The sequence below is a fragment of the Chelon labrosus genome (assembly GCF_963514085.1).
Source record: "Chelon labrosus genome assembly, chromosome: 22".
In the NCBI taxonomy this organism is placed as follows: domain Eukaryota; kingdom Metazoa; phylum Chordata; class Actinopteri; order Mugiliformes; family Mugilidae; genus Chelon; species Chelon labrosus.
The window spans coordinates 20,102,938-20,128,019 of NC_140355.1; the positions used below are offsets into that span (position 1 = coordinate 20,102,938).

The window sequence follows — 25,082 nt, forward strand, 5'->3', positions numbered from 1 at the left end:
TTTTAATACACCTGAAAGATGCTTAAGTGCACTTCATAGTGTTTCTTTAAATGCAGTTGCACACATTGTTATCTTTTATGCTTGCTTTTTACTAATAAATAATGTAATGTACCAACTTTATCTTGAAGAATAGAGTGGAAAACAAAGGAATTAAGCATATTTAAGAGTAGTTTGTGTTATTTTATCCACTAAGTAGAGGTCTTAAAGGTTTAATGTAAACTTTTACATTATTTTGGATGACAATGCAGCTCATAACTGAAACATAACTGTTGAACATATAGGATTGCGTGCAGAAGTTATGTAATTTCCATAGGTGCTTCATGTTGCGTGCAATGGGCATGGAAGGAGGCGTGTCGCTCCTAGCGGAGACGTGATTGGTGCGCTCGATGATTGACGGCCATGCCGGCCAATGAGCGGCCGAGCTTTGTCTTGCCCCCTTGTTGGCCGCAGAGGCGACGTTGAAGGGAACATTTGTTCGGGACGGGGAGACGGTGCCGTTATGTCGACAAGCTGTAACACCGTGTACTTCTCGTTAAATCGGATTTAAACTCGAGCGGAGGACTTTTTGTTTTTGTTTTTTTTGCCTTTAACCGCGCCGGTACGGGGTCTGTTTAGGGTCGGGGCTTTTTCTTTTTCTTTTTAAACGAAAAGCTCGTCGCAGCTTTGAAGTTTAACCAGCGAAGTGGGAGCGTTTTAAGTGTGCAGGGAAGAGGAGTCGATGGATTCTCCTGTGGATACGTGCACACTCCATACGTGAGTTGTCCGAGCTCGCTAATCATGCTAACCCTGCTAGCAAACGTTGACTCCACTTCAGCTCCACTCATTTAATAAGAACTTTAAATCCCAACCAGTTTGTCGGGTAGCTCCTGAAGCTAGTTATGTTAAACTTAAGCTAGTTTAAACGCTTGCTTAAACTTCGAAACCATCTTCTTCTTCTTCGTCTGCTATGCTAACTTTAATTTAACAAAGCTAACTCAGACTTTTAAGTTGACTTCGGTTATTTTATTTTATTTTACATATCTAGTCAACTCGAACCGTTACTAGCAGACAGCTAATTAAAACAGTAATATTAGCAAGCTGGTGTTAGCCAGCTAGCTAGCTTACTTGGCTAACATTTGTTCTTCTTCTTCTTCGTTTTTCTTTTTAAAGTTGCATCTAAATTCTTGAGCAGAATAGTTTTCCAAAATGTTTCCTCAAACCACGTTTACAACCTAATGAAGTTACAATTTGTATATATATATATAAACATGTGTATAACACTGACAGCGATGTTAATCTATTAGTTATTAATTATGCTAATATTTAACTGAAATGTACACAAAAAGTGTAAAATTTTGCATAATAATTATAAATAATTAACTTTAATGATAGATATTTTTTCTGCCAGCTGATAATGATCTCTCATAGAGTAGTTTAGTAGTGCAATAAACTATTAAATGTTAAATAAAAGTGTTAATAATGACTTTAACTGAAGTAAAAGCATTGATTTGGCTTGTAGCATAGCATGGCTAACCTGCAAATCCATCAGTATGCATGTATATAACTGAGTAAAAGCGTGCAGTATCATGTTACCTTGTGCTACAAGTTTAAACCCTGCTAATACCCTTAAAGTCAGCTTAAAGTCAACAAGTGCTTTTCTGCAAGTTGTTCTTTTTTATGCAACATATACAGTAATTATCAGTGATATAAGTGCCACCCCCTCACCCCGCCCTTCTCCTCTCATCTTACAGGTCTGGATAGCATTCTCAAGATCACAGCTGCAGGCCATTTACTGATGGGTACGTACTGCGGGGCGACGCACGAAAACAGCCGCAAATCGTTCGTAAGAGACAGGAACTGTGAAAGAATGAAGACGAGCTAGATGTTGTTGTCCCAGTAAAAAAACGTATTCGAGGCAGCAAATGAGTACCTGGACTAGACGCATAATCAGAGAAACCTGAAAAGTAACGTGGGCCGTCTTCGATAAACCAAAATGAGCGCCGAAGGATATCAGTACAGAGCGCTTTATGACTACAAGAAGGAGAGGGAGGAGGACATTGATCTGCATGTGGGGGACATACTGCTGGTAAGCAAAGGGGCTCTGGTGGCTCTGGTGGGGTACACTGACGGACTGGAACAGCGGCCGGATGAAATTGGCTGGCTACCAGGCTTTAATGAAACCACTCAGGAAAAAGGGGACTTCCCTGGGACATATGTCGAGTACATGGGGAGGAAATGGATCTCTCCCCCGACACCCAAGCCAAGGCCCGTCAGGCCTCTACCTGTCGCTCCAGGCTCCTCCAAGACTGAGACAGACTCTGACTCAGAACAAGGTGAGTTTAACTTTCAGTTTAAACTTCCTGGTGTTCAATTTGCAGACAGGTGGTAATATATGTTCCTCGTTCTTGTCCACTGACGTCTTGATTGATGACTAATTAAACAGCATCTCACAAATCTGGCAATCGTAAAGTACGAGGAAGATGCTGATTTTGCAGAACGGTTCTTGATCCCAAGTAGGTCTGCCCACTGCTGTACAGCTGCACTGAATGTGAACCAAGCCTCAGTCCCAGAGGACAATGGCACTGGTGTGTATTCAGGGTATCGTACACCACCGCATCTTGTGCAAGCCATATGTTCCCAGTGGCTATCATCTGTTTTTCTCCCCAAACCGCAACTTAAGGGGATATAATTCCCTTCTCAGTGTTGAGAAAGATGCTTAGATCACTATATACTGGTAATTAAGGCTAATTGCTTTTTTTGTCCACTGGGGAAACGGGGAGGGAACGTATAAGCTAGCTTCATCAAAACGTATAAAAATATAACTTGTTTAGGGAAGGGGTTTGATAAGATTTTATTGCTGGCAGTACCATTATCAGTTCTGCCTATTGGTGTGTTTCTGTATCGATTCTCTTATTGATTCCTGATCAATTTTCTGTGCGGGTGGGGGGCGAGTAGGTTAACAACGGTTTTCAGCGACAATGCAGCAGTTTTATGAATACAAGGGTTGAACCGTCATCTAAAAGCGATGAAATGAGACGATATTTGTGCAATAGATTTTTACAAAGCAGTGAAACCTTCTCAAAGGTTAATCCACTGTTGTGTAGAAAGATGCTGGTGTGTTTCCACTCTTGAAAAGATCAGATCAGATATTTAAAAACTATTTTCTTTTTGAAATGAAGCCACCCGTTGTTGGATCTTCTCTTCCTCACCGCCCCGACTTCTTCTTTTCTTTTTCTTTTTTTTTGGTGCCAGTTTCCTGCGGTCTATACGTTTGACAGCTTTGTCAGAAAAAAATATGCTGCCACAGATAAAAGGAACTGCTATAAGCTCTGAGGTATACAGTTACGCTGGAACGACCAAATTGGAGCTCGTTTACAACTGGAATTGTTTCTGGACTCCCGTTTCTTACTTATTTATTTGATGCAGCCTGTTAGCTAGCAGGCTAGTCAACATTACAGTTTGCAAACTTGGCTTTCATTCACAAGAGTATGACTTCAGTGTCTAATTTGTCCCCGTCTATTTCCAGTCTACAACATGTTATTAAAATCAAGCCCAGGGCTCTAAAAGATAATTTTACAGCCATTACAACTTCCACGCTAATGATCTTCCCGTAATGCAATAAAACATTGGATTTGTTACTTCCTCTTCTCCATTCATTTTTAGTCTGTAGTTTCCTGCAGTGAACAAGTTTGACATTTGTCAGAAAAAAATGTGATGAGCTCAGAGGAATTCATTTACAATGGATTGTATATTTCAGAACCGCCTCTCAGACGTAACCATTTCTTGATTCTCATCCTTGTTTGTTAGCTAGCAGGAAGTTGGCGTGCTTGGCGTACCCTTTTAAAAGAGCACAACCATTCCTTCCTCTTGCATATATTACAGCCTTGCATATCAGAATAATATGCTTTTATGATGGCTCGTACAAACCGGTTCCTACTTATTTTACCTTTTAGTAGTTTGTTACCTAGCGGGCTGAGCAATAATACAGTTTGTCATTATGGCAGCCCTTTGTAAGCGTTCAAATTCAACATCTCCTTTTGCCCCCATCTATTTCCACTCTTGCCCATAATACGACAATGTAAATAAATCCAGTTTAAGGGCCGTTAAGATGCTGTTTGGACTAAGGATGCACTGAAAACTTTCAGCCGAAAAATGGCCCAAAAGTGCATTTTCGGTTTTTCAGAAAATTGCTGCGGTTGCTGCTTCCATCATCACAACATCCTGTTTAAGCCGTGTTGTTTCTGCGATAAATTTTCGGCCGAAAATTTTCGTGCATCCCGAGTTTAGACCAAAGTACGCAAACTCTATTCCCGTTGTTTTTTGTGCACAACCACCAAAATACAAGAAATCTACCATTTAATATGTGTAAAGCTTGCATATTTGCTAAAGGAAATTGGACAAGTAAAGTAAGATGTATGTTTTCGCCCGTGTTGTTTGTTAACCTGGAGATGTTTGCGATCCACAGTGACCCTTTGAAACGGGAGTCGGTGTCCGGGGCCGCAGCTATGAACTACACTTTAAAACATGCGTCTTTTTTAGAGGCTGCGGCTTGCGTGAACGTGCATTTAAAGCTTTTCTGCGCACCTAAAGAGCAGCTGTAAGTTGCCAAGATCCTAGTTTCTGCCTTTTGTGGTGCGATTGTGAAATTCTTTGCTGTGGTTTTGCAGGGCGAGCGAGGAGCTGTATGAAACGGGAGGGAGTGGGGGTGGAGGGCGGAGGACGGAGGGCATGCCGTTGAATGGCTGCGTCGTGGTTGAGTGGCAGCAGCGCCGAGGCTGGAGCGAGTGTGAATGTAGCACCGGGGAGAAGAAAAGTCTCTGTGTCCTGGGTTGTGGGAGACACGGGGGGAGAAGGGGCCCTGAGGTTGTGGGTAAAGCAGAGAGAGAGAGAGAGACAGCCCCTGTGCAAGCTAGAGGGCCGGGGTGAGGGATAGTGTGCAAAAGGATCAGGGCATGGGGCTTGGCAAGAGGGGCTGGGGTAGGTGGGGGCCTCGGGAGGAACTTGCATGCTCAAGGGGGCTTTGAAGAGGGTCTTGTTGCTCCCAGAGTGTTTGTGATTTATTGCCCACCACCGAGGGATCTAGCTCCCTTCCTCCTACTCCTTTTTTTTTTTTTTTTAATGTTTTGATAGCTCCTACAGTCAGGGAAAAGAGGTGGAGAAAAGAGGCTTGGAGAAGGGGGCCTCTCCTTCCCTGAGCCACCGAGGGAGGGAGGGTGGGGGGGGGGGTGTACATGAGTGCAGCAGATGTGGAGAAGGATCGAGTGAAAGAGAAGAGGGGCTGGGCTGGGAAACTATTCCGCCTCATTCCAGCTTTCAGCCCTTTTTTTTTTTTTTTTTTTTTTTTTTAATAAACATTAAAGTGTTGCTCCTTGACTGGGCCCCTCAGTTGAGAGAATCTACATGTGTTTGAGCCCGCCAAAGCAGAAGGAAACCCACAGAATGACTTCAACTCGTAGCTCCATTTTTAGATCTCGTACGGAAACGCAGAAGACGAAAAAAAAAAAAAAAAAGTACATTCTGCCTTTTCTTTTATCATTAGCTGAATCTAAATCGTGCGTTTTAGGAGCCCCGCAAATAACCGGGTAGCGGTGTTTTTGAGTTCCCAATGTTCTTCTCTTTTTTTTAATTTTTTTATTATTATGGCTCTTTATCTTCCAGCAGCCAGTACATTCCCACAAATGTTCGAGATAAAAGTGCGAATAACTGGTTGTCGCTCTGCGTGCTTTCACAGGGTTCAGCCTATAGACGTGCTCAGTCTTGTTTGGGGATATATTTCATGCCAGGGCACACGTCTAGTGTTTTTTTTAAACTTGCTTTCCCGTGCCTCATCAGTTTGTTTTTGTCATTGCAGTACACTACCAGTAAAAAAAAAAAATGTAATATTTCAGCTAATCACAGTATTTAAAAGCTTAAAAGTTAGTGATTAATACAAAAATGTGGATTTTATACCTAGCAAGACTGGACTAGTTGTATATTTGTGCAGTTTTCTTTGTATGTGAGACAGTGAAAAGAGCTACTGGAAGAAAAAGGAGACAGTTTCAGGGGAGAGTACTCTGCATAGCTGGAGATTGAGATAATGCCGCTCTCCTTCTCTGGGCCTCTTTAGCACTCAGGCTGACATCTGCTGTACCGAACACTTTCTGTCAGTGCTGTCAACTTTTTTTTCTTTCTATGAAGAGTTCAACTTTCTCTTCAACTTATGCATGCACTGACTTTAAATTTGGTGTATATGTGGGCGTGTTTTTTTTTTTCTTCTTCTTCTTTCCTCTAGAAAGTACAGATCAATAAATCCGCCCCAAGTTAGCAGCAGAATAAAGTTTATAGTTCGCTCTGACGCAGTGTTCCTCTGTGGGACTGGAGGCAGCTGGGACCAGGAATGTGTTGGCGCTTCTTTGGTTGGAGGGGTGCGCACAGACTGCACGGTGGACTGATTTGTAGCTTTGTGATGAATCAGTATTGTGCTAAGTGCTGATTGCAGTAACTCGCCGCACAATGCAACGGGACAATAAATGGTTGCTGAATGGCACCCCGGTGATTGCCGTTCTACACCGTCAACGCGTCGTACAAGCCTCTGGTACTATTTATTTGTAGAATATTATTAAAGATGAGACCGTTGCTAGACATTAGCTTTGGTCGGCGGCGGTGGAGAGAGTGGACGTCAAATCCGCTGCCTCCCAACGTCAGACTCAAGCTGGATTTAAATATATTTTTGGCTCGTCATAGTTTCCGACGCCGGGCTGTGGTGTCCCAGCGGGGTGTTCATTAAATGTGCGTCATCTTGTTTTAGCTCGCAGGTGATTGTTTATTGCACTTAGCGGTCGCCTCTCCGGCACAAATATGATAACACAGAGTCATCTTTCTCTTTTACGTTGTTCTGTCAAAATAAAATGAAAAGCTGTTTTATAAACAGTTTACGTGACGTCAGAAAGCGGCTCCGAAAGGCCTCGGGAAGCAAAGAATCACATTTTTACGAAGCTGGATCCTGAGAAGGTTGGAAAAAAACTCTCACGGCATCGTCGGACCAGTTTGGCTAACTTCAAACCTCGCTTAAAAATAACTGTAATCTGATTAAACCCACGAGTCTCCCAGGATAAAAGAGAAAAATTGCAAGATAAGAGACATAACGACCCATCCCTACCCTGACGTTTCTTTTAAATTTATCCCTCTGGCATTTTCTAAGAAAATCACAACAAGAACCTTCAAGATTTTTTTTCTTCTCCAAACCACATTAGTGTATAAATCCAATAAGACTTGTGTGGAATCATGTGCATTAAAGGAGTGTGTAAACTGTTTGATTATTTGATTGTGTGCAGAGACCGAAGTCTGAATTGGCAAATCTTCTTTAGTGTAGTCAGGGCATGTCTGCTGACAGGATTAAGAGAGAGAGAGAGAGGTTAAGGCACAGGGATAGACTTGAAGAAGCAGCACAATAAGGCAAAGGTGAGATTAGAGGGAAAGGAGACGTTGAAGGGGCCAGAAAAGGTATTTCAAATATGTGATTTATTAAGAGAGAGGGAGGGGGTGGGGGGAGTCCTGTGTGTGTTTGTCAGCTATGTGCGATGGAGGTGTGGCGTTACATAATACTATGATCAAGATAACGCCATTACATTACTTACATACACACTGGTATGAATGCCAACGCTGGTCAGTTATATACACTGAAGCTGAAACAGCGTCAGAAGAGTTGTACTTTAACTATATTTTCATTCTGTGGGATGTAGTTTGTGAAGCTGTTGGACTAAGATTGAATTAAACACTAAATTATTTATGTTATTTAGCTAAAATGACCAAAACGGAGGTTGTCAAAGTACAACAGCACAATGAAGACGGTCAAATCAGCAGCTTTTTACGCAAATGCTGAATATTGTAGCTTCATAAAGCTGCGTTCATGTTCAATAGTGTACCTAATGAACTGGCAAATGAGTGCATATTAAAATCTGCATATATTTCTTCACCTTAGTGCTCTTTTTGCACGTTTTACCGTGCACGGACTGCTCGGCAGAGGAAGCCAATCAGCGCAGGACTCGACATTTTGCAGTTTACTTATCTATAAACCGTTGTGGTTTAACAACCATCGTGATATGCACCACTTCTGCACCACTCGGCGCTCGAATCTGCTTAAAAACAAAGGCCCAAGCACGTTAAACTTGGGCTTGGATTGCGTTGTAATGGTCGTCACATGTCGTCATGCATCAGAGCATTTCATGCCAGAAGTAGGTTTGTGTTGTGCATATATATATATAATAACAAGGATGGGTGTGTTTTGAGCTGTAAATGTTATATGATTTTATTCAGAGCAGGTTTAAAAGCTGTAGCCAACACTGAATAGAGCGCGTCTTCATTCGAAAAGTGACATTCCCACTATCTCAGACACTATCTCAGACATTACAGTTGATCTCCAGCCACTTATCTCTCCCAAAGCTCCATTTTAATTTGATTTAAAGAGGCTTCGGTGTTTGCAAGAGCGATGCCCTTTGCAGTTAATTGCACATCAGGAAACGTTTCAGTTTTTTGTGTTTTTTTTAAATCCGCGTGGGGTTGTGTGATTCATTGACAGTCTGCTCCTCATAGGGTTAATTGTCAGGCTGTAGCAACAGTCTCCTCATTGGCTGCTGCTCTGTCTTTGCACTGCGTCGTCCACCCTGCAGGAGGAGACATTGCCTGCCCTTTTTTTTCTAACTTGAGCTCAGGGCTGCATCATTCATTGACTTGCAGTTGCTGCCCCCCCTGTAGAAATATGTTAATAGAAAATCTCTTTTTTTTGTATAGCTGGCATTGACTAAGGCTAAAATAGCTCTTGGTCGTAAATTATACAGTGCAGACGGTTTCTCTAGTAAAATATGTACCCTATAATGTGATTTTTACTGTTGTCTCAGCTAGACATTTCTCAGACGATAGAAAAAAAAAAGGTGTAACCTGAAAATGCTGGTTACTTGAGCAGAAACTCTAAATTTATCCAAAGTGTATGCTATCTTTAGCATGTCCGTGGTGCCCCTGCCCTGTCCTGCCCACAGTCTGCAGTTCGCTCGGTTCAGACATACCGTTTGAGCCGTGGAGACTGCCCCCCTTCACCCCCACCATTCTTATACAAGCCACAGCAGCACCGGTGGCAGCTGCGTTGACTTCCTCGATCTGCGGTTGTCTTAACTGACTACCGACCCGGGCTGAGGCCTTTTGGGATATCGTGAGGTCTGCCAAACACGCAGACTTGTAGAGGCAAGTCCAAGGGGGGCCCCTGTCTCCTCACGCTCCTTGCCCAAGTCACCGCAGAAACCGACCTCCGTTGAAAATTTGATTTGAAGACAAGTCTCGTGATGTGCAGCCCCCTCAGCTGTTCCAAACATAGCAAAAAACAACTGCAGTGCTTTTTGTGTTGTTACAGTAGTGAAACCCACAAGCGTGTATTTGTTATTCTTCTGGTATTGATTATATTTACTATTTGAGAGCGAGTTGTTTCTGATTGAAGTTCAACAGTACGAAGCGAAATCTGCTCAAAATCCATCTATGTGCCACCGGCAAACGGTAAAAAAGGTGTGGTGCAATCAGCAGCAGCATCTACAGTAAGAGCCATCGAGATTTTGCCAGAAAGAAATCTTCAGATGTGTTTCCGTGGTTACAAGCCCGTGGCCGGCGGGGGCCACGTTGCTCGTTAGATCCCGCGCCAAGGCATCTCAGACATCCTCTCTGATATCTCGGAGGGACTTCTGCCATGTTTCGTCTGCTACTTGATACAATTCCAATCGGAGCTGAAACTGTCACGTCGTTGACAGTACCAAGAAGCAACTCTATCTCCAGCCGGCTCTTGGGTCGCCCATGGATACAGTAAATGAGGCTTTTTTAGGGGTTATCACCAAGCTGTTAGAGACAGCCGAGCAGATTCTTGTATTAGTAAACCACCTTCATTCTACTTCTTATAAACTCTTACACTGATTTGTTATATTTAGTAGATGCCACGTCTTTCAGATATTACCTTTGTGCGAGTGGGTGAGTTGAGGGTTTAAATTTAACTTCAGGTTGTGAATTGAGTTTCTCAGAAAAAGCTTGGCTGCCGAAGGACAACCGTGTTAGATATCTTGTCTGGGAGAAAGGTTACACTTCCAAGGTGTGCGATGGCAGCACTGCGTGTCTCGATCTCTATTTAGGGAAACTTTGGTGCTCCATCTCTCATCGCTTCTGAGAAAACCCCCCCCTTCCTGGTTTGCAGTTCCAATAATGTCTTCCAGATGACCAGTTGTCCTACATGGAGTTTTGTGTGTTCTGTGGTCGGGAGGACTTTGGTAATCCAGTTTCTTCACACGCAACATGCCAGCCTCAGCGCTGCGCTTGGCAGGAGGATGTGGATCTGGATGAAGTGGTTCATTATTTGCCTGATTGAACCCTCTTTAGTGGAGGAGAGGGTAGTGCCTTGGTAATGACTTGCATGCATGCACAAGTGAGATCAGTAGTTGTCCATTTAATGCCAGATTAAAAAAAAGGAACAGAAGTAATCATTTTAGGGTAGAACGAAAGAAAAATACGGTTACGAGAAAGGGTTCCATTCATGGTTTTTCAGCATTTTGAAAGTGCAGACTTGGTGTTGGAACAGTTGAGTCTTTCAGAAAAGTGGCTTTTCAAAATATGCCTTCGCAAATCCAAATAAAATCCCTGCCAACTCCTTCGTCCTTTCATGTCCACACCTGGGTGCAAAGTTCTAAAGGAAAGCTGAGTTTTAAAACTCAGACCTGGCTTACCTCATATCACAGGATATTTGCTTAGTTCCCTGGTCCACCAAACCCCAACTTTAGTGCTCGGCACCTCCTGTTCTTGAATCGGTCTGTTGTAAACACTCGCCTTTTTGCTTTTGACGGCAGCTCTTTGGTCGACTCCCTTTTGAAGTTGTGAGTAGTTTGTAAGTTAAACTTTGCAGGAGTCGTGATTTTAATGTCACACGAACGTACCCACCAGGGGATTAGATTTATTTGACCAGCACACAGTTTCATTTTTTTGTATGGTTCACATTTACAAAATAAACCCAGTCAGAGCAAATCTGTTTTCAAAACAGCCAGAAGAACGCGACCACAGATTCTCTTCTTCATCTGAATTCATCTGCCATTCAAACAAAGCTCTTCTGTATTTTCATGATGTAGTACGTATGTGTAAAAACAGTATTTCCTCTCGCACTGCTTCTGTTTTTAGAGTTAATTCTACCTTAATTCAGTTATCCATTGAAGGAATGCGTCTACCTCTTTAATTTAGGTTAGTGTTACACTTGATGCATTAATGCAGTATAACTCAAACGCTTCAGAAGTAGATAAACTACCAGTGGTATTCACAAAGAGAAGCGTTGGTCCAATCAACGAGCGGGAAGCCAATTTTCACATCTTTAAAAATGACCTCTGTTGACAGTTTGTCGTCGTCTCTTCCAGGCTTCAGTCTGCTGGACCTGACGGAGCAGTTTTCCCTTCCAGAGACCGCTCCACCCATTCTGGCCAGACTGCTGGAGGCCATCGAGAAGAAAGGTGAGCTCCGTCTGAATACACTTCACCTTGACGTGATCCTACACCTGTTCCACCTGTTCACGTACGACGGTGCTCATGTGACCGGTGACGCGGAACCACGAAAGTGGACTTTTAAATCAGTTTATATTATATTGACTTGTGATTCGTTTCTTCGTCTGCAGGTCTGGATAACCCCACTTTATACCGGACATTTACTGCGGGGGCTGGACTTGAAGTCAGACAGTATTTTGAAAGTGGTAAGTTGTTTTTGGTAAAGTAGACAGTGGTTAATTGTCTACTGAGTGCATGAGAAGAGGAAATAGGAGGGTGAAATAAAGCATGATGTAAGAGAGCTGACTTACGTGGTTCTAAATGAAATATTTCAGCGTACAGAATTATTTCAAGTATGTGTCTCCGTGCAACTTTGTGCTTCAGATCCTGCTGCAGCAGAGCTGGAGCAGCTGGAACTTCCAGTTCTGTGCGATGGTCTGCGTAGATATCTGCAGGATCTTCCTCAACCCGTCATCCACACGGCGATATATGCTCAGACGGTCCACACTGCCAAAGGTTAGAGCAAACTCGTCCGACACAGATTCATCTGTTTACTTTACGCTTTGCCTGAAAACAGAAGCGTTGACGTAGTGTACCCTGCTGCTGAACATCGAGTACTTTGAACCCAAAACCACGAGATTTGTCAGCGCCCTCAAAGAACATACCTATTTTTAGCCTCTTTAGGTACATACATTTGCATAAAGAAAATATTAAGTGCGTTTTATCACTTTCACATTTTGTCCTACTGTCAGTTGTGAGCTTGAAAAAAAAAAAAAAAAAAAATCTCACTCCACACACTGTTCTGTAGAGTGCTGCATTCTCTTGCTGTCACATGGCCAGAAACAGGATATCTGTGGTTAATAGGAACTAAAACAAGCCTGAAAGTTTATCTCTAGCATCTCTGAGCAGCCAATCACCTGCTAGTGTACCTTACGCTCATTGTCAACCACACAATCTCACTGTGGTTTTTGAGACTAACTGCACATGACGACTTTTTCCATCTCTTCATTGTTGAAAGAACAAGCTTTCATTTTTTTGCTGCGCATCGACTGAAGAAGGCCTCGGTGCAGGTTCACCTTTTTTTTTTCCCACAGCTGTCTTGACTGACCCCTTGGCCGTTCTTCTCGTCTTTTTCAACAGAGGTGGTGAATCCTGAGGAATGCGCCCAGCTGCTACGCCGCATTGCCAGCACCCCGAGCCTGCCTCCTCAGTACTGGCTAACTCTCCACTGTCTGCTAAGGCATTTCGCTAGAGTGTGCCACAACAGCTCCAAGAACCTGCTCAGCGCCAGGTCCCTGGGCGAGATCTTCAGCTCTGTGCTTTTCAGACAGCAGGCCACCAGGTGGGTGTTGAAGTCTGGTTTGTGAGAGATACACAGACACTCGGGCAGCAGACAGATGAGTGTGCAGGCTCAGTCATGCAACACTGCAGACTCTCAGCCATGCACACATGCAGACACACGCATTCAGGCGGATCTCTGGGTTTTAGCTGTACACGGATATAGGTTGGAGCTTTTCTGCTTACCAGCTGTGCAGCACAATTAAAGTAGCTAAGCCTGAATTGCCATCAGATTGATCGCAGTGTAGCCGCTGTAGCAGAGAAAATGACGTTCAGATGTTCATCTTAAATACACACTTCATTTAACATGGCTTCTTCAATCTCCTTTTCCAGCTGTGAACCCAGTCTGGATGCTCACATCAAGATCATTGAGGTTCTGGTGACCAGCGAATGGAGTGAAAGTCAAGCTGCTCCAGGTAGTTAACCTTTTCATTCGCCAAGTTACACATTGTTTTATTTAACGCTCAAAGCAGCACTTAAAATGGCTGAAATACTGTTATGGTTTGCCGATGCTGTTGTTGTTGTTGTTGTTGTGGTTGGAAAGCTGGAAAGGATTTGTGTGTCCTGGATGCACAAAGTGAACGTATGTTCTTCGGGGACATACAATCGCTCACAACACAAACTGAGACCTGAGCTATTTATAGCCTAAAAAGCAGTACTGAGACTAACTAGAGCAGTTGTAGAAGACCACAGGAAACCCTGAACCACCATCACTGCAGAGCTAGCAAGCGAGATAGCACTGTTTCATGGTACCGCTCAGTAAACAGGCGTTTTTAAATTCAGATTTCCTGATTGTCTTTGTTGTAGAAACGGGCACAGTTTGAATTAGGTCAGTGGAGGAAGACATTTTGATTCTGAACTTGCAGATTTTTGTTTCGTTTCTGGATTTAACAGAAAGCAGATTGAGTAGATTACACATATTGATTGCAATAGTTTAATCACAGTATTGCACAAAGCCGGTTTTCATGGCCCCTCCAGTCGCAGCCTGAAAGCTCGTCTGCAGGAGTGAGACTGCAGACGAGCGTTTGCGTGGGACAGTTGTGTTTTTACAGTGCTAGTTAAAAGCACAGTCGTTGGCTGGCTGGCTGGCCCAGAGGCCTGGGACTGACTGAGGCTGTTTAAACATTTTATTACCTGTTAAGGCTATTTATAATGTTCCTGTGCATGGGGCTGCTCTCAGCTGTCAGTAATTTGCACCTGCAGAAGCACTTTGCCAGTGGACTGGATAGATGGATGGATGGATAGGTGATAGGGCAGACACAGAGACACAAACCCTGAAATGCTTTTATTTTTAATTTGCACATACAGAGATACGTACACAACATTAGGAGTCCTGGGATGCACAACAATGATACAAATGCATAACCTTTTTCTATTTTCTAAACCTTCAAAGTGCCTCTTGTTAAAGTTATATCTCTCAAATGACAAATGCAGCATATTCATAATTGAACTTTAACGAATACACAAGATAAAGCAGTATTTCTGAGGACTTGTTTCTTGAAAAACAATTGGTAGAAAGATGAGTTAACGAGTAAAGCTGTTGGAAGGTGGATTTAAATGTAATGCTAAAACTTACGGACAACAACTAAAGTGTTTTTGTTCTGGGATTCACATGTGTGTAGACGTAAATAGACTCTTTAGCCTAAACTGTTTGGCTTACCGCTACCAAACCTATTTCACACCAAGCTGAGTGTTGTGAATCAAACGTTCTGGGACAAATGCATCTACCGTAACACTCCTAATAGACACAAGACCCAGTCAGGTGTGCCAAACTGCAAATAATAGGAGAAGAAGAGACTAGAAATAGTAGCCCCACATGTACAGAATGTGTTTCTGTGAATGACCAGTGCGTGAGTCTGTGCATGGACGTCTGCGTGCCCCCCCTCCCAGTTACTGCGTGCCTATTTTAAGTAAGCGACAAAAGGCCCACTTAGATTTGGTTGGCTGGAAAGTCGGCCCGCTCCACAGAGCGCTTCTTGTTAACCGAGGGCTGCTTCCAGTTTCTAGGGCCGCTCTCCTCCTTCTCCTCCCTCCGCGTGGATATCCACATGTCCTCCCACTGCCTCAAAGTGCTCGGCTCAGCAAATATTTGAAACTTTGCGAGTTAATCATAAGACCGAACCAGCCCCACGGCCGCCTCCTCCTTTACAAACAGAGAAAAGAAGGAGTGACCAGAGAGAGAGAGAGACACACACGGGCTGGCACAAGTGGCTGCTTTTCAGAACAGGCTGCACCGACACCGGAGCTGTTACCGCTAATCATTAACTATCTGCCACCACGTGAGCAGATCAGAAAGGGAAAGAGAGAGCGAGAGAGGAGGGAGGAGGAGGAGGAGGAGGAGGCTCAGCCCTTTACCACACTCACAGCAGGAACTGAGCAGTCAGTCAGTCAGTCAGTCAGCCAGACAGTCGCATGTTGCACCTGCCTCACGCTGTGTGGATTACCTGGATTTCATTAAGAAGCACATAAAGTCTTTTGAGATTTTTTTTTAATTCTTTTTTTAAAAAAAAGAAAGAAAGAAAGAAAGCCACATCTATATACTTCTGAGTGGCCTGAACTATGAAATGGAGCGTTGCCGGAGGACTTGAAAGTTACTCTGTTGGATTTAACTTGCTCTTTGAGGATAAACGAGAAGTTTCAAAGGAGAGATTGTCGATTCACCAAAAAATGCACAACTTGCAACGTAAGTCTGACGTTCTGCATCTTATTTGTTTATTTATTTTATTTTTAAACTAGAATTGTGTGTTTCTACTGCTTCTTTGCTGCAGGTTAAAAGGAAGAGGGGCCACATAGGTAGGAATAAGACACAAATACCACAGCTTCAAGATTTTTTATTTATTTATTGTTTAGTTTAAGCCTCCTTGTCATAGCTGCCTGCAAAACTTGCCCCGGGCTGCTGCTCATGCTGTATAGTTACGATCCTTTCCTGCAGACTGCACATAACTCACACTAAGAAAAGTAAAGCTTTAGGTGAAGACAGACAGTTCAAAGAGGCCTGAATACATTCACAAAACAATGTAGTTTATAGTTACAAATCAAGATTAAGAATGTTTAATTAAAGCCGTGTGTGTTCATTCACAGTTTGGAATGACTTGTCAAGATAAGCATTTAGAGTTCCTTGGTTGAACCGGGGAGGACTGCGTTTCACCAGAATCCTTATACCTTACCGAGAACTGCGTCTATTTTAATTTCACTCAGGAAATCAAGGGAGCTATCTCTGTCACGGCGAGTGTCATGCTGTGGGATTACAGGCGTATTTTGGAGCGCTTGGGTGCCACTGACCGGGGGCCAGGCATTATAATTTAGCTGCTGCGTACGTGCTGCTGCAGCAGAGCAGGCTTTGTCTGAGCGCCAGCAGCAGCAGCAGCAGTGGGCTGGGCTTAACACGACAGGAGCAAAGAGAGAGGAGAGGAGGGGCCGAGCAAACCTGCAGGGGAACGAGTGGACCGAGCTGAACAGAGAGAGAGAGAGAGGGATGATGACGGAGGGGAAGCATGGAACAGGCTGCCGGTCGTTTTACCCCCTGCTCTGCTGGAGGCGAGATGCTGCACATTTGCTTTTAAAAAACGGATGCGTGCTAGGGTGTGTTGCTGGACTGCTGCAGAGAGAACACTGTGATCCGTTTAGCTCGCGGTTTTAAAGAAGTGAAAAGGTTAACGGTCTTTTAGAATGACCTCATCGCTCTCAGGAAATGAAAGATGCAGGAGTGCTTGGTGACAGACCCCCCGTGCTATTGGCTGTGGTGAGTGATGTAACACGTTACTGAGCAGGCTGCCCTTAATGGTTTTCCAAAAAAGGGTGTTTAGGTTGGTTAAAAGGAAATTATTTATTGTCCCTCTTTAGAAAAGACTATCTCTAAATGTGTGTCTGTGTTTGTGGACGTGTTTTTTTTAAGGCTTCATTTTGAAGACGAGAGGATTTTAGGAATTGGAGATTTCTGATGAAATGTTGCCCTGTGTGGAAGAATTAGAAGGCAGTATTTGAGCATTTTGCACCAGGTTTCAGTTTGTAGCTGTCTAGCAGTGCCTCTGTTTTATAATTTTTTCGTTTAACTTCTGCAAAGGTCCGTTGCAGCAGACGTGGTGTTAACGCAGTGGCTGTGAACAAAGGCAGTGCAGATTTGTGGGTTAAAAATAGCCCTCCTTAGCTCTGCCGCCGCCGCCGCCGCCGCTAGCCTCACGGTGAAACTGTCAGCTTGTGATACAGCCACTGCAGATTGAAGAACCTTTTCATTAAATGTGCTGCTTCTAAATGCATCAAAGCTCATTATTTCCTGTTTGCAGAAAGGGGAATTTATCTTGAGCCGAATGAGGTTTCCGTCCGTGCCCTATTTTCTTGTAAAATGCATTTTCTCTCTTAGATTAGAAATCCGTAATCCTGTCTGTGACATGTTTATTTTTTTCTGCATGAAAATTGATATATATATATATATTTAAAAAGGCTCAACCACTGTATTTGCAGCTAGGAATATTTATAGATGGCTCTTTTTCTTGAATGAAATTCATTCTCCCTGACTCACGCTTCATTCCTCCTCCCACTGCCTCGTCGTTGCCGCCTTCTCTGTTGGAGAATGGCAGCCTTTTTTTATTTTTTTGCCCGTTAAATCACTGGAAAAGGGGAAGAGCCACAGAGCGACTGTCTTTTTTTCCTTTAAATAATTAAATGAAGTCAATAGTGAAGGTCAGATGTGGTATCTTGGATGTATTTTCTGTTGGACACATCAGAGTATTCAATCCAGGCTCTAATAAATCTTAACGTGCTCCAATCGCATCGCATTGCAGTGCATTTATTTACCTTGTGTACCTTTCTGTCACTGCAGCTCTACCTCCGAAGCCACCCAAGCCCGCATCTGTGATTAACAACGGTATGAACAACAACATGGCTCTGCAAGACGCCGAATGGTACTGGGGCGACATCTCAAGGGAGGAGGTCAATGAGAAACTGAGGGACACTGCGGACGGTACGTTCCTGGTGCGAGACGCCTCCACGAAAATGCACGGGGACTACACTCTGACTCTGAGGTGAGCCGAAATCATTTCCTCACGCTGAAAAATGTCTTATTTAATTTTTTAGAAGTTGGCTTAACTGTTTTTTTTTTTATTTTCATATACAGAAAAGGAGGAAACAACAAGCTTATTAAGATATTCCATCGGGACGGGAAGTACGGCTTCTCGGACCCGCTGACCTTCAGCTCCGTTGTTGAGCTCATCAACCACTATCGCAATGAGTCACTGGCTCAGTACAATCCTAAGCTTGACGTCAAGCTGCTGTATCCCGTCTCCAAACACCAGCAGGTAACATTAAAAACAGTGCAAAGCAGCACGTTTAAAATGTTTTAAGCAATTTAACTGCAACTTCTTCTTTTTTTTTTTGGCATCTCCAGGATCAGGTGGTGAAAGAAGACAACATCGAAGCTGTGGGAAGGAAGCTCTGCGAGTACCATGAGCAGTACCAAGAGAAGAACATGGAGTACGACCGCCTTTACGAAGAATACACCAGAACTTCACAAGTGAGTTCCACCGACAGTCGAAACAATTATCAAGGGGTAATACTGCAGTGTTTCTGATACTAATACTGCACTTCTGCTTGCAGGAAATCCAAATGAAACGTACAGCGATAGAGGCGTTTAATGAAACTATAAAGATATTCGAGGAGCAATGTCAAACACAAGAGCGGTACAGCAAAGAGTACATCGAGAAGTTCAGGAGAGAAGGCAACGACAAAGAGATCCAGAGGTAAGAAATGAACCGCGCCGAGTCGATAATGAAACGTTTGAGCGTGTCCAAAGCTCACTCCTCTCCCGTCTTTGCTTCCAGGATCATGGGCAACTACGAGAAGTTGAAATCGAGGATTAGCGAAATTGTGGACAGCAAGCGCCGGCTGGAGGAAGATCTAAAGAAACAGGCGGCGGACTACAGGGAGATCGACAAGAGGATGAACAGCATCAAGCCCGACCTCATCCAGCTCCGCAAGACCAGAGACCAGTATCTCATGTAAGTACAGCACAAACAAAAGTAGCTCGCTGGTTCTGAAATGACACCAAAAATGGATGTGGCCTAGTTTCTGATGTCCTAATGCATTTCCTTTTTTTGTCAGGTGGTTGACCCAGAAGGGAGTCAGACAGAAGAAGCTCAACGAGTGGCTGAAAATCAAGAACGAGAACACAGAAGAGTAAGTTCCCCTCCCTTAATGTAAAACCAACAAGGCAGCCGACAGAAATGATTCGCCTCACCACTCACACTTTGCCTCTTTTTGTTTTCAGTCAATATTCTATGGTGGACGACGACGAAGACCTTCCTCATCACAACGAGCGGTCGTGGAAGCTGGGCAACATTAATCGACTACAGGCGGAGGCTCTCCTCCAGGGAAAGAGAGACGGAACATTCCTGGTTCGGGACAGCAGCAAAGCAGGATGCTACGCCTGCAGCGTTGTGTACGTATCTGTCAGACATTACAAATATTTGTTTTGTGAAAAAGAGAGAGCAATCCTCAAGCTTCTTTTTGGCACACAGTTCCCTCTCTTTGTTGCTTTAGTTCAAGTGCAGCTAAGAAAATAAAAAAATAAAACTTTGGAAACCATTTCAAGCAAGAAAAAAAACTTACCTTCAATGTTATTTCTTGCACCAGACTCTTGTTTAAAGACCTGCAAACGAGCACGTTGATTTCCTGCCGACTCAGAACAGGCTATAACCGTTGTTTTTTTCTCTTTTACTGTTTCCAGTGTGGACGGTGAGGTGAAGCACTGCGTCATCAACAAGACCCCCTCAGGTTATGGCTTCGCCGAGCCGTACAACCTGTACAGCTCGTTAAAAGAACTCGTACTTCACTACCAGCACACGTCTTTGGTCCAGCACAATGACTCTCTGAATGTGACGCTAGCGTACCCTGTTTATGCTCAGCAGAGACGGTGAGAACCCGGATGTATTAACACGCACGGACACACAAAAACAAAAAAAAACGATTTTAAAGGCCTCGTGGGAGACAGCTGGAGACGTGTTCTGGACTCCGTGATTAGGACGACGAGGCCCGGACGGCCTAACTCAGACTTGAAATCGGAGGAAAAGATGCAATAAAGCCTGAAACATTTCAGTGACTTTGCCTGACCACAAGCCTGAGGCGAGTCTGAATGTAGATTATCTCTCTTTGCTTTTCTTGTGGGAGCACAGAATCAAGCGGGGAAAACTGCTGGACTCCCCGAGCGGAGGACATTTTGAGGCCTTTTTCCTTACGGTGCTTGTTCTTTTTTCAAAGCTTTACCAGCCGGAATGTCTAATCGCAACAGATGAACTCTTTGAAAAGAAAAAAAAAAGGAAACTGTACTCACCGGCCACAACTTCTGTGTTTTTTTTTTTTCTTTCCACTTTTGTTTTTTCCTTTACGTCATCTGTGTGCGTGTGTTTCTTTGTATGTGGCTATGAGCGAGTGTGGCTATCGTCCATGTGACCAAAATGTCGTTTGTGTTAACTGTTCGGTAGCAGACCATGGATCAGCTGATAAATGTAGCAAAATGGCACTTTTTTTAAAACAAATTTTAATTTTCTTTTTGAGAGAGAAAAAAAAAAACTCCTATGGACTTTTTATCAGAAGAGTGGAGAGGACAAGACGTCTACTATCCTGCCTTCTCACTGTTGAGCATTATGGAGCAGAGATAAATCTTAAAACTGTGCGCAGGAGAAACTATGAATGGACTTATTTCATGTACATATATGTGAAAATGTGCAGAAGTCATGAATCAAAAAGTGCACCATACCAAAAAGGATCAGTTCCTGTTTAGTTGTATGCTGATCTGCTATGCAATTCTTTCTCCATTACTACTTCAGAGTTGTTCTATTCTGTTGCAACCCACAATATAAGCTTGTTTTTATTGCTTGAAAAGTATCTTTTCCTGTGTAAATATCCAAGAGAGGATATTTTGTGTCAAAATGCCAAGATACAGAAAAATGCTTATGATTTTTAAAGATAATAGAAACATACACTTTATTATGAATTACTTAAACAGCTGGTATAAAGATGGAAAAGTATTTTATTAGTCTTTTTGTTGCTTCAAACTAATGTTCTTCTCAGGCAGAGCCTTGTGAGTATTTGAGCTGCTTCAGTCACTATTTTCTGACAGAGCTAAGCATACATGCAGTTCTTTGTCGACACGGACAGAGAAAGGTCGGATCGGGCTGATGGGACTGTACGACCCCTGGCAACCATCACCACGAAAACAACAGTATAGATTTATTTTGTTATAAAATATATATATGTTCCCATATGAGAATATATCAGAGCAGACTGGTGTTTTCAACGGATGGATATTGTTATTAAAGACCAATATACATTGTACACTTAGTATTTTTCTGTATCAGAAAATCACTGTGTTTACAGGGGTGGAGCGACTCATTTCAGATAGTCAGTAATTTCATATTTCAGAGGACAGAAGAATTGCCTACTACATTTTCTCTCCCCATCTTAAGCTTTGACCATAATTCAATTGACTGGTACATGTGTAAACCCAGTGGTTAATAATATTTTAATCGTGTCAGACCACCAGAACTGCTGACAAACTATCTGCTATTAATAATACGTTTAGCAATCCCAAACCCCCTTGATGTGAACACACAGCTCTTACTTTAAGCTGTTGTCATGTGTGTAACAAATTAGTTGTAAAAACATTAACAAAAAAAAAGTAATCGTCCAGAATTTCCATTGGCGTGTCAGATTTGACCTTACTTTTGCCGCAAATTCTACTCTTGGAAAAAGTCACTTAATATTTTAGTTTCCTTGCATATTATCTCCCTGAGGTGTAACTTCTTACGCAAACTACGGTACACACAGCTGAGTTTAAAGTGTTTTAGATGTCATTTATTCTTATTGGTTCTTTCAAAGCAGGTGTCGTCGATGCATCACTTCTAATATTTGACGTTTATTTTACTAGAAGTATGATTTTATTTACCTCCCCAACAGCCGCTGGCATGATCGTTTTTGTTTCTTATTGTCAAATTTCCCTTTTTTTAAAAAAAAAATATAGTTCTTGGACAACATGCACCATTACTTTCTTTGCCCCAACTCTGGGTTGTATGATTATTTTAGGTGTCCTTTTTTTTTATTATTATTATTTGAAGCTATTTTGTTGGTGTCCCAAACATTGATGATTGGATTGAGATTTGCCAGTGTTCCCCCAGTTTTGCTTCAAATCTGTATTGGGCTTCGTTAAAACTGAAATAAAACACTTCTTTTTAAGAAATATATGTCTCTTTTTAGTCTTTTTGTTAATTAATTGAATGTTAAATGTTACAATACAGACATTTAAGGTCTAAAGAAGATGAAAACTAATATCTGTGCTTACTTAATTATCTTTTAGTTAACACTTGCTTCCCATATGATGTCAGGTTAGGCTATTAGGTGACATCTTTGTATTTACTTGTTATATTCAACAGCCATAAAATCTAAATATTGTCAGTTTACTATTGTATGGTCAAGAAAAGCATCAAACAATTACACTGAAATTTGGTTTTCTTGTCTGAAAAATGATTAAATTATTTATCAATTATTAATTTTATTTATAGTTCCCCCAGGTTTAAGTTCACAGAGTTAAGTTCATCCACGATCAGGGTCACATTTACTTTGTCTGACAGTTTGTTTTATGAGCAAATACTTGCAACACAAATGACATCCTCATGGGCTAATTGGCAAATATTAGCATGCTAACGAAACATGGTAAATCAGCATGTTAGCAGGTGAGCATGGAATAAACCCACACAACTAAGAATCTTCTAGATGTCCTTCCTGCCTCTCAGATTTGGATGACTGCACAAGTTTTGCTATGGTGGTTTGCAGCGGTGTACAAACCAGTTTTTTTTTTTTTTTTTTTTTTTGACAGACAGCCGAAGCCTTTCGCCTTGTGTTGCGACACCTGTTTCATGTTTGAAAGGTACACACTCGGTGGACATGACTGTCATACCAGACGCGCAACAAAACCAGAACAGAATGTCATCCCTGGTAACATGCATAACTAAAATAGAGCACAGCGTTGGCTCGGGAAATTTTTTGCTGATCAGATTTTGTCCACCAACACGTCTCTGTTGTTCGCGGAAAGTTACAGAAATACTGGGGATTTTCCATTTTAGCAGGAAAATTTTAGCACATTTAATCCACTTTATTTAATTAAAAGTTGCATTTATAGTGGAAATGGTACTGTTTTTATGCATTTATTCATTTTTGAAGGCTGTTTTGCATCAAATCATATTCTACACTGCAGGTACAGTAAAACAATTGCATGAATAATGTGCAAAACTACAACTATTTTTTTAAAATAACACCAACACTACTCTGATTGGTTAGTCTTTTAAATTTTAGTGATAATGCTGAGCAGCCCACTAATTAACTTTAACATGCAATTCTGATTAAATATTTGTACGCACACAACAAGCGGACATTAAATACGTATCAACCGACAGCGGCTTTGCATTTAAAGCAACGACTACAGCCAACGGCCAACTAGCACAAAAACGTTGACTGAGAGGAAGTAACTCTCGATACCAGCCAGTGGCGGTGGTCTTGTATTTGTCTTTTAAAAAGGGGGAAACTGGAAAAACAAGGACTAGCTAGGAAGAGCAACAAACCGTCGTACATAGCTGGTCTCTCCTGAGCTGTGCTGATGAGAGTTAGTCTACAATTTATTCATTGCAGATGGCCATGGCGTTGACAAAATATTTGCGTACCAGAGTGTCCTCTACTTGCCCTCTTGGCAAGTCGTTTTTTAACACTGCTTCACTGAGCTGAATCAGGGTGAAGTTTCTCACCACAAATTAGGCAAAAAAGCCGCCAACAAGGGTCTGACTGGTGCCAACGATGCGAGACACAACACAAAAACTAGGGCCACAGACGTCTTGGTGTGTTAAAGCCACAAAGCATCAGAATACTGAACACCACTCCTGCTCGCACAACAGTGCTGTCAAGACAAGTTGCAGCGTTGCAGTGCACGTATGTCATGTTGCGTCTCATGCTGTAACCCTGTTTCTCTGTTACCAACATGCAAAGTGGTTACCAGACTCGGCTCTTATCAGAAGGGGCAGTCTGGCATTTGGGCTTTCATTATGGGTCAACTGATACAAAGATAAGTATACCTCCTGGCACAGCTGGAAAGTCCAGCAACCAACCAGAGCGACGAAGTTAGTGACATTAAGCAATAAATGCCTCAACTGCTGTTAACTGTTCGTCCTTTAAAAGTTATTTTGCTGCCAATATCTTTTACAACACAGTGGACTCTAGACAGCTCGCTTCTCCAACGGCAGCCGATACAAGAGAATACATCTACACAATAGTCCTACAACCAATCAGAGCCAATGCTGCACAGAAAAAGAAAAAGTATAACTAACTAACTTGATGGAGATTAGTTACGTGATGTTAGTGAAAGCTTGGGGAACTCAGACGACAGCTCAACATGCACCATAGACGTCAAAAACATGGCCTCAAAACGACTGCAAACTAAAATTGCAAACTAAAAATTTAAATTTAGATACAGGCAACGTGTTTACCAGTGACTTTAAATGACTACCCCATTTAATTCCATTAATATCTGCAGTCATTTCCTCATCATGTTATGTAGAAGTCATTAAGTTTGGTTTTGAAAATGTCATTAACTCTACTTCCCTTTTTTTCTGTTCTCTGTTGACCATAAAGGTTTTTTATTTATTTATTTATTTTTACTGAAAAATGAAACCTAACATAGGTCAATTATCTATAATACAGTAAGGTACAGCAGTATTGGGATCAACTATTTCGTTCGTTGTGGTTGATTTTTATTTTTAAGTCATTTTTCCAACTGTTTTTTTTAATCAATCAAATGTTTAATCGATAGTGGAAACTGCCAGATGGATGCTACAGCTTTGTTTTACTGCAGGTCACCACAGAAACACTAAACAAAGATAAATGATTGCTTGGCATACTTATTTTATATCGTACTAAACGTTGAAACGTGCGCTCATGTTAGAAGGTGAAAGGCGCCGTGATCATTTTGGGTGATATAGATTGTGGTGACAGCCTTTCTATAGTTTGGCCGAGCCCACTGACTAAAGCGGGGTTGTTAAAATAATAGAAACATGTGTCGGTACAACACAATATAGGTCAACAGCACTACAAAATGACAATATGGTTGAATCAAGAGTTGTTTTAAACTAATGCTGAATAAAAGAACCTTCATTAAGGAGACGGTTTAGTGTTTTAAAAGTTTTTCACATTGAAACTTTGTCC

The 25,082-nt window shown here is 42.3% G+C and overlaps 1 protein-coding gene across 1 annotated transcript; it reads left to right on the plus strand.

Annotated features, from left to right (window-relative positions):
* The first annotated feature begins 483 nt into the window (after nucleotides 1-483).
* Nucleotides 484-22,074, plus strand: pik3r1 (phosphoinositide-3-kinase, regulatory subunit 1 (alpha)). The gene is made up of 15 exons (XM_084571764.1): nucleotides 484-753; nucleotides 1,731-2,312; nucleotides 11,385-11,477; nucleotides 11,639-11,713; nucleotides 11,892-12,023; nucleotides 12,648-12,849; nucleotides 13,179-13,261; nucleotides 17,665-17,866; nucleotides 17,959-18,139; nucleotides 18,229-18,354; nucleotides 18,438-18,580; nucleotides 18,662-18,838; nucleotides 18,942-19,016; nucleotides 19,108-19,278; nucleotides 19,567-22,074. The coding sequence occupies exons 2-15, from the start codon at nucleotides 1,973-1,975 to the stop codon at nucleotides 19,754-19,756; spliced, it is 2,190 nt and encodes a 729-aa protein (XP_084427890.1). The 5' UTR covers nucleotides 484-753; nucleotides 1,731-1,972; the 3' UTR covers nucleotides 19,757-22,074.
* Nucleotides 22,075-25,082: the final 3,008 nt, after the last annotated feature.

What these genes read in the sequence shown, in the direction of transcription:
- pik3r1 (XM_084571764.1), top strand. Translation starts at nt 1,973, where the DNA reads ATGAGCGCCGAAGGATATCAGTACAGAGCGCTTTATGACTACAAGAAG. An exon ending in GACGGTCCACACTGCCAAAG is followed by an intron (nt 12,024 to 12,647) that starts GTTAGAGCAAAC and finishes CTTTTTCAACAG; the next exon opens with AGGTGGTGAATCCTGAGGAA. An exon ending in AATACACCAGAACTTCACAA is followed by an intron (nt 18,355 to 18,437) that starts GTGAGTTCCACC and finishes TTCTGCTTGCAG; the next exon opens with GAAATCCAAATGAAACGTAC.